Raw genomic sequence first — 9634 nt, 5'->3', positions numbered from 1 at the left:
TCTCCACCATGAGATACAAATTCCAGAAAAGCACTACAAACTCATATGTCTATCACATAATATAAATGTGGGAGACTCTTGATGATATCACTAGACTATACACCTCGATACATAAAGCCATACCGATCATACAAAATCATCGTATTAATAAGTTGTTTGAACAACAATCTCCAGATAGTATATACCACAAAACAATTCCCCAGTTCGATAAACATGTCAATACAAACTGCCTTTTATTGGAGGGGAAATTAAAATTAACTCGTAGACCTTATTTGGAATGAAAATCTCACCAAGAGGACGCCTTAGATACAATACTCGAATAGTGATACAACAAATAAATTAACAAGACCACGACCACAAACTCCTTGTGTCCAACGAAATAACGAGATGAGTCTAGTACCTGTCGTCTGAACAATGGAATGAAACCATTCGACAAGACTTAAGCCTGCAAAAAGCTAGCATACTTGGCACCTAGGAAAAGCCTTTGGATACAGAGCAAGGCATTTTTCGTGACCTCAGCATTCTCATGGTTCAACAGTCTCATTACGCGCTCCTTAGCTTTGAGGTCATTCACTATAATTCTCCCAGCAGAATGGCACTGAATGAACTGTGATAGATCATAGCAAGCAACAGCAAGTGTCCTTGCATCACTTGATGTGTCCAAAATTGTAATGAGCACCCTCAAGATCTGCAACACCATACAACACAAGATATCAGTCTTAATATTAGAAAAAATTGTGCTTCACAGATTTGAAAATCCACCCCAAAGAAGAACAGTAATATGCTACGAAGATCATAGAAGCGGAGGATTCAAGATTTCAACCTCCAGACTCTTAGGATAGAACTCACTGTGCTTTTAAAATTATGGTTCAAAATATATTATTTGTTGAAAGTTGAGTGTTTTTTTCATGTGTTATGTCTCGGAGATATTAGTTTCAGCTGAATGCCGATAGTTACGCTTAAGGTCTACACATGATATAGAAGGCAAAATATACAATAACAAAAACATACCCAATGTTATTCCACAAGTGGGATCTGGGGAGGGTAGTGTACGCAGACCTTACCCCTACCATGGGAAGAAGGTAGAGAGGATGTTTCCAAAATGCCCTCTATATTAATTATTTATTAGTTAAGGGTGTGACCTCCTCATCCACTCTGCTACTATGGGTGACAGTTTTACCTCTAATGATGGAAGTTACTACTTAGACATGAATATTAAAAAGCAGCTTTTTGATTTGATAAGCAGATAGACTTGTTTGAAGGTCAGCACGATATCAAGAAACCCACCAGAAAACTCTGGTTCTGCTGTTAATGTAGGCACCAAGATGGAGTCGTGTTTACACTGTTATGCAGTGCGTACTTCACAGCCTTTAAAGACATGTAGCTTGGGAATGTTTTGCAATCTACAAGTAGTCAAAATATTACCTGGAAATCATTCTCCTCAAAATTATTTATGTTCTCCCGCCAGAATATAGGATCTTTGTGCATTGGGGACCAATCAAGATGGCCAAGAAGGACTTCCTGCTTGTACTTGTCAAACGAACTCAGCTTTTTGATGTTTTCCTTCAATCCTTGTTCTAGTTGATTCAGAGCGTCCAAAAGATCCTGCAGAGATGATAAATAACAGTAAATACTTTTTCATTCTACAGCAGACACAGTAACATGATTAAGTCATCATAGTAAATACTAAGATGAACCGAGAAGAAGTTCTAATGGTGACTATTCTTCTAATCAATATCTACGCTGTTAGCAAATGAGAGAAAAAGACTAAATTTAAGGTATAATATCAGATTTAAAACCATGACTAAGATTCTTCACCTCATCACTCCAAGCCTGTGCTTTCAAACTCTGAACAATTTGCAGCACTCCCAAGTCCACCATATGAGCACTAAATGTTCCTTTGGAAAGCAAATTCCGAAGAGTCAAGATGACAACCCGTACAACCTATAGTTATAGAAACACCACAGGCCGTGAACAGAGATGAGCAAGCCAAGGACAACCAAGGCAGAAAAAGTGCAGCATCAAATTTAAAAAATTAAAAGGGAGTACAAATAGTTATTATGCATAAAGCAGCAAAAGTAGCTCACCTTCTCTTTTGTTGAACCTTTAACAACTTCTATCAATCGAGGGAGGGCCCTTGAAGTAGCTAAATACTCTATTGCAGGTTCATAGTATGACAAAAGCCACACACAAAGGCATGTCTCATAGAGAAGCTGTTTGAAGGAAGAAAATAAAATCAGGAAGAAGAAAGAAAAATATATTCTTTTGTCATCTAGCTTCAGGAGGTGGTTGATAGGTTGAATGAGTACAGAACCGTCTCAACCACCACAATTTTCTAGCACGACATGTATATAATTTATAAAGGTAATGCAATATATGGCATTATAGAGTGAAGAAAACCTGGATAGACTGCTGGGTGGATGCTGGTGAAATTAAAGGAACAAGCAACTTCACTCCATCAGCTCGAACAAATGAAGATCGAACAACTGGCTCTTTCAACAGAGTTGATAGGCAGTTGATTGTGCTAGGAATGCTGCGGGTAGGATGAGTAGGCTTTTTCAGCTGCACAGATCGTCAAAATCAGGAACGACAGCAGTTAACTGAAACATGATAACCCCAACAAGTGGAATTAATCCATAAATCCCCAACCCCCATCCCATTGAACTTTCCACTATCTTCAATTATTTAGCTTCAAAGTGAAGAAATAGGTCATTAACCCAGTTGTAAGGCTCAGAAAGATCTTGATGAGAAGCAAGAGCTTCCTGATCCCTGTCAATGGCGTCATTCCACTGACTCTTACTGATTAAACTAATACACACCCTCATGATCTTATGATTCTAGCCTTTTCGCTTCACTGTTTCTTTTATTCTACAATGGTCAACCTTCCTTCTATGAAATATTTCCACAACTATATTGAATCCCCTTTCAAATGTTTGCAAGCCCAGTAATTGCAGGTTTGGGTGGGATGGAAGAAAAATATAGAAGTGGAAACTCTAGGAGCATAGACAAACCTGTGCACAAAGCCACTCCACCACGCCTGCCAGAACATCGTCAATGGTAGTGATTTTCTTCTTTGAACTTGAGGCATCTCCATTTGCATCAGCACCATTCTGAACTTTTGACCTAGCACTGGAGTTGTCATTAAGAGGACCGCAAAGTTATTAGTTCATTTGTCATTCTAACATTCTCGGTCTTTTGATATCATTGACATGGGAGGAGAGATCATAACCTAATTACCTCACTGTCAAAGATAGAATCTTACAGCTCTTCTCTTGTATGAACCAATTACCTTTCCACAGCAATCTGGAAAACAGAACTCATCTTTAGAAAAGTTGAATGTCACGGACAGATAAGAATACATAATCTTCACTGATTTATAAAAATAACAGTTTAGAAGAGACAAAAAAAGAGAACATACGACTCCAATGTACAATATGAGCGTCACCCTTTTCAACAACCTATATATATATATGTATTTGGTGGTTCTATTTATCATTTCAATATCACCTTATTGACAATTTCTGGTCATTATGACCAATAAACTCAATGCTTTCTTCAAGCAGTAAAGGGCAATAAAATAGCTGTATGCCTGTACTAACAAACTGAAGGTAAAGGTGTCTTGACTTTGCCAATGTACGTATTATTTTGTTCCAAAGTAACTGAATACCAAATTATTAGAGTAAATATAATGTAATTAAATTCCTAGTTTGATAAGTCTTCTAATTCTAGCATCTACAGTTTTAGTGTACCAAAAGTTAGAAATGAGGAGGGTAAGATGTAACTTTTGGTACGAACCATAAAATTGAACTACTGCTACCTACATATTATATAAATGAGGAACACAACAGGTGTGATCTTCTATAAATATGGCAAGATATGTTGATATAGGATGAAGGCAGGGGAAGGGGGTGCATGCAAATTGCAATCCTTTGCTACAAAGGAAGAGAAAGAAAATAGTATCTACACGGCAAGTGTAAATAAAGGACATCAACCCTTGCAGAATAGTATCTACAGGGAAAGTGTAAATAAAGGACATCAACCCTTGCAGCATTCAGAGAAAACGGAACAAAAGTTAAAAATGGGTGGAAGAATATTGCCTGAGGAAAGGTTCATAGGTATCTTCGTCTGCAAGACTCTCATCATGGAATAGTCTTGCTCTTTTTGGGTTTGCTGCCAAGAAATAAGCATTACATCAGTCCACTTACCAAAAGAACTTTAAGAGTAACAAATTCTCTACTTACCTGTAAGCATTTCATCAATCAAAGCCAAAACATATTCCACGGTTTCTTCCTTGAAGATGTCACGTAAAATGGTAACAAAGACGCGGACATAACCTGGACCATCCTGTAATAGTGGTATCCATTTTATAATAGTATCACCAATTGAGAGTCTAAGACCAGGATAAGACAATCAAAAGTTTGAGAGCTTGACCAAGCACCCAAAAACGAAATCTAAGAATACGGGATGCTTAGAAATCAGCAGTTGCAAGAACCCCATTTCCCATATAAGCCCCATGAAAAGCCTGTAACTTGGGAATAGCTCAATAGTGTAAAGAACACTCACACTACATTTTGATGATGCTGATTATAGATGACTATTTCAAGGTAATAAATGAACTTGAAATGAAGATACCAACGACAATAACAAGTCCAAAAGAATTAGACTATCTATACATGGGAGTCAGGTGTATGCCAAACTTGACTAATAAAGGAGAGGCTAGTGATGACAATTTTTATCTTCCCAAATAACAGCTAATCCATGTATTCACTGGCATGAAAAATGTAAAACTTATACTACCACAAGTGGACCTATTCCTAACCTAATTTAGAAGAACTCTCCTTTTTCTTTTTAAGAAAGAACTGCAATTTAGAAGAAGTCGGCCTAAATACAAGAGGAATTAGGCAGAAAGAAGTAGTGGAAGTACAAGATGCAAGAATTCGACTTTGTACAAAACCAAAATGTAAGTCATAGCTAAAGACAACTCATGTTAGAAACATTACATCATCCAGCAACTGGGCTTTGTAACTTTCTGCCTTCTTGTCATAGCGCCTCAACAGCTGCAAACCTGTTCCAGTGATCAGCTTTGTAGTCATGTATGTCTCCCATGGGATATCCCTCCTCAAAACCTAAGGAAACAGAAGGATCCACAATGTTATTGCACAATCACCAGTGCTAAAAGACCCAATTCATCACTATTCTTTCAGTTTCTTTTTCTTCCCGCACTCCTATTTCCCCAAAACCAAAAGATAAAGCCACGTTTATGTTTATTTATAGGTGATGTAGTTGGTAAACTAGAGAAAAGATAAAAGAAAAAGGATGTTCCACTGTTCTTCCGGGACAGCCCACAAAAAAAAAACCTGACAGAAACAAATTCTTTCTCCTTCTCCAAAATTGATGCCTTATCCAATCTATTAAAGGAAACTGGCAACCAAAAGTATCTTTATAATTATCCATCATTGAATGCATAGAATTCTTTCCACTTAGTGTTTATTGATGTAGACATACTACCCAAAACTTTCTCAAAAAGTAAATGGAAACAAGGTACAGCAACTAACTGCTAAGACTAAGAGCCTAGATCATGTGTTGCATGTTTACTATGATGGCGATTGAAAGTTATAGTCCAAGCTAGTTATCAGTTACAAAAACTGTATGCTATTTCATGTCCTTATGTATAATGTAGCTTCTTTGTTGTGCTTATACATGTGACATTACCTCCTCCGTAGTAAGCTCTGCGTTCTCCGTTGTCATTGTGAGTATGCCCTTCAAATCCAAAATTTGTTTTCTTCTTACCAAATAGCCAGAATACGGATTGTTCTTCCTCTATGCTGTATAGATTCCACGGAAATATCTCAAAACCCAACAGGTCATAGATTCCACACATTTAAAGATGCCAACTAGAAACGGGATAAATAAACTTATTACTAGAAATCAAAATGAATATAATAACAGATACAGAAATGAAGCTGAAAAGAGAACACCAAAACACTTTCTGAACCTACTAACAACAAATTAATGTCATCAGGCAATCTTGTTTCACTTCACTTGTGAGAAGGAAAGGATTCAGTTCCTATGTGATAAAAGAAAGAAGAACCCGTATTATTTCTTTTTCTTTTATTACGTTTGTCTCGTAGGTGGCTAATACCAATGTTTGGTCTCTAACCGTTGCAAACCCTTAACTTTTTGATGACCCAATCACTGATTTTATTTTGGGAGTTAGACCCATCACTCTATATTGAGTCCATATTACCAACATAATGACCAAATCTACCTCCTCAGACATGAAATTGGCTTGCACCAGCTTCATTACAGTTTTTAGTCAAACTTCAAGTTAACACCTGACAAAGTACATCAACCAAATATTTAAGGAACAATCAAGCGGAAGATGTCTCCCTAATGTGGTAGGATATTTAATACAAGTATTGGTTATATCATACAAAGTTGGTATAAGAAAAAAAACAGCTAGAACATGATGGAAGAAAAAGATCCATATAGGATATATCAACTACTTAGGAACTTAAGATAAAGAACACCTGGAGGACAATTCAGTAACTGAAAGGTTTAGGTCTAGTATTATGTTCTTTTAGAGTAAATCTGATATTGTAAGTAATGTATAAGAAATATTAAACTTTTTGAGCTCCCAACATACCTAAAGGGGTCTGGCAATTTCTGCATATATCTTCTTATAAAATGCACCAATCAGTGCTTTATTCAACAAAACTTAAAAGAGATATGGCATTGCTCAGTTGACAGTACACAGGTATAAAAAGGTGCAGGGAATAAATTTCTGATTCAATCTTGGAGATCGTCACAATTTAAGGAACAACTAAAGATTTGAGTTTAAAGTTTTGACAGAATCCACAATAGTACACAGGTACAGAGAAGGTTGACCCCAAAATCTCATTGCTACAGGTTCAACATTCATCCCAATACTTAGCGAATAATCAGAAGTCAACATCACTGATCCAAACAAACCCAGAAAAGCATAACAATCACTTCAACCATGACATTCTCCATCAACTTTCAAGCTGATTAAGCTCACTACCTCAATACTCAAAACTTTATTCCCATAAACAATCACTAACGAAAGAAATAAGCAATACCCAATTCCCCCCAGTCAAGCCAAAATCTAAGATCCAAAACTATAATAGTCAATCAAACATAAAACCAAGAAAATTCTGCCTATTTGGGCAAGCAAGCATACATTAACAAACCCAAAAAAAACACAAATATCACTGATTGAATCACTTCAATCACACCATTATCAAAACATTTCAAGATTCAAACTTAACTCAATCACCATAGAAAGAAATAAACAATACCCAATTCCCCCCATCCAAACCAAAATCTAAGCTCCAAAACCACAATAGTCAATCAAACATAAAACCCACAAAATTCTGCCAAATGGGGCCAGCATACATACATTACCAAACCCAAAAAAAACACAAATTATCAAAATCACTTCAATCACACCATTATCAAAAACACTTCAAGATTCAAACTTTATCCCTCCTACCAAGTAAATCCAAGATCCAGAACCACAATTGTTGATTAAAAAGATAAACCCAGAATTATTTTGTCCATATACATGAGATTTACACTGAAATTAACAGAAAAAAAAAAGAGAGATTAAAAGATACCGTATCACGTGGAAGTGACCAAATGTGATTAGAACCCAAAAAGTAATCTTCCAGTATAAGAGGGTGCACGTAGGCTACAAATCTTGGGGTGGGGGTGGGGGTGGGGGTTCACGAAGGTGAGATCAAACTCGATGGATGAGGAAGACCATAGAAAAAGGAAAATTACAAAGGGACAAAATCAAGCAATTTCAATATCACATGTGTCTTTTTTTAAAATTATTTTTTCCATAAATTTTTAGAATTATTAACTAGTTTATCTCATTTAATTATAAAATAATGATCAAAATCATATTTAAACCTTCACTTTTTCTAAGTTACCCACAATAGTTATTTTGTTTTTTACTTGCAATGGTTATCAGTTATTATTTTCTTATCGGAACTATTATCATCTATGTAGTAAAACACACCTATTGAAATAGATGTCGATCGTTCAAATAAAAAAGAGGAGTAATGAATTGATTGTTCAATCGATTTTAAGATGTGTTTTAATACATTGATTGTGATAGTTCAAGTAGAAAAAGTTGAAGTGTAAAGCTCATGATTGTTCATATGTGTTTTTGATAATTAGCTCTTTAATTATTCACATGGTATGTTAAACTTGGGTTGTTAGTCTATATTTGAAGTAATATATACTTTTCAAAATAGTTCAAATATAATGTATTTCCTAGTTCCTCTACCTACAACATATAAGTGTACGCAAAAATTTTTCTTTATCTATGTCATCTATTAAAAATTTAACTTATTTATGTCATTTCAGTTAACAAATAACGACATGCATAAACCTTTTCTCAGATGGAGATGGCATAGAGCCAAACTTTTAACAGATGACATAAATGAGTCGTTTCTCAAAGTTTAATGACATATTTGCGCCTTTTTCCTTTAATAAAACTATTGTTATTCCATCATTATTGAGTCTTCATTATTTCCTTCATGAAAAACTTCTTTTGTTCTTTTTTTATCATTGCACCTCAAAGATATAGGTGAATATTGTCACGCCCCGAGCTACCCCCGAGACGCGAACACAGGACCTAGGACCACAAGTGATCCCAAGCTAATCTTGTTGGCATGATCATGAGCATATTAAAGATAATAAACTGATGCGGAAGCTAAATCATAAATAAAAATGAAAAGATGGGGAATACCCATATACTATAACTGATATAAATGAAAACTTATGAGTTTAATACAAAGAAGATATTAACTCAATACTACGATGAATCTATCTATGTCTGAAATAAGTCTCTAAACTGACTAGAAATGTTGGGACATGCCCCAACTAGGTCTAGCAAAACTGAAACTAAAGACTAAAAGCGATAAAGATAAACATGTCACTAGTCCTCGAAGAATGAGGACTCACCACTGATGCTGCTGAACTGAAGATCGGGAACCGATCTAAGCGTGATCTGGATGCTGAGAACCTGAACCTACATCACGAGAAGATGTAGCGCACGTATGCATTAGTACTTGAAAGGTACAGAACATGCAGGATAAAGTAAAACTGAAATAACATATAACTGAGCAAAGCAATAAAGCAATGAAATAATCTGAACATGATATAGATGTTGAATACTGAGTTAACTGAATGCAATAACCAAATTTATAATATGCTGAAACTGAATACTGACTGTACTGTAAATGAGGTTAATGCAATAGAATTTGAGTGAACTATGGGAGCTACTAATGACTGACAATAAAACCACATGAGCTAAATGTGGAGTCTGATGTATACACCCCATCGAGAGGACCTAATATACCTGGCCAAAGGTATAGAGGCATGACTGACGTGATCACTAAACTGATGTTGCCCACAGAGGGGACTTACACCTATGTGGCTCGTAGTTCTGGGATTATATGGGTACGCTGAACCCTAGTCCAACTCGGTATTATGCTACTCCCAATGAATTAAGTGGTTAACTGGTTATGACTGAATTTCTGTAAATATTGGATAGCTCAAAACTAAACATGCAAACTGAGAATGCAACAATTAATCTGATAAT

General features: G+C 35.9%; 1 protein-coding gene across 2 annotated transcripts; it reads right to left on the bottom strand.

Moving 5' to 3' along the window:
* Window positions 1–128: 128 nt before the first annotated feature.
* Window positions 129–7806, bottom strand: LOC125824576 (V-type proton ATPase subunit H-like). 2 transcript variants are annotated; one of them, XM_049503976.1, is made up of 12 exons: window positions 7638–7806; window positions 5713–5825; window positions 5001–5126; window positions 4242–4344; window positions 4098–4170; window positions 3238–3303; window positions 3012–3129; window positions 2401–2562; window positions 2088–2213; window positions 1819–1944; window positions 1426–1605; window positions 129–688 (listed from the first exon to the last, which is right to left on the bottom strand). In XM_049503976.1, exons 2-12 carry the CDS (start codon window positions 5746–5748, stop codon window positions 440–442), a joined length of 1365 nt encoding a protein of 454 aa, XP_049359933.1. In that variant the 5' UTR covers window positions 5749–5825; window positions 7638–7806; the 3' UTR covers window positions 129–439. The 2 variants fall into 2 exon arrangements, with proteins under 2 accessions (XP_049359933.1, XP_049359934.1); XM_049503977.1 differs by lacking the exon at window positions 7638–7806 and adding an exon at window positions 7514–7531.
* Window positions 7807–9634: the final 1828 nt, after the last annotated feature.

The sequence above is a fragment of the Solanum verrucosum genome, unplaced genomic scaffold (assembly GCF_900185275.1).
Source record: "Solanum verrucosum unplaced genomic scaffold, falcon-dt-bn FXZP01000022.1, whole genome shotgun sequence".
NCBI lineage: Eukaryota > Viridiplantae > Streptophyta > Magnoliopsida > Solanales > Solanaceae > Solanum > Solanum verrucosum.
The sequence above is the reverse complement of the archived record's forward strand: the minus strand, read 5'-3'. Positions and strand labels throughout refer to the sequence as shown.

Excerpts from the sequence above, each read along its gene's own strand:
- LOC125824576 (XM_049503976.1), bottom strand. The coding sequence starts at position 5,748 with ATGACAACGGAGAACGCAGAGCTTACTACGGAGGAG. Across the intron at positions 4,171-4,241 it reads GATTGATGAAATGCTTACAG|CAAACCCAAAAAGAGCAAGA; the intron begins GTAAGTAGAGAA and ends ATTTCTTGGCAG. Across the intron at positions 689-1,425 it reads TTGAGGAGAATGATTTCCAG|ATCTTGAGGGTGCTCATTAC; the intron begins GTAATATTTTGA and ends ATGGTGTTGCAG.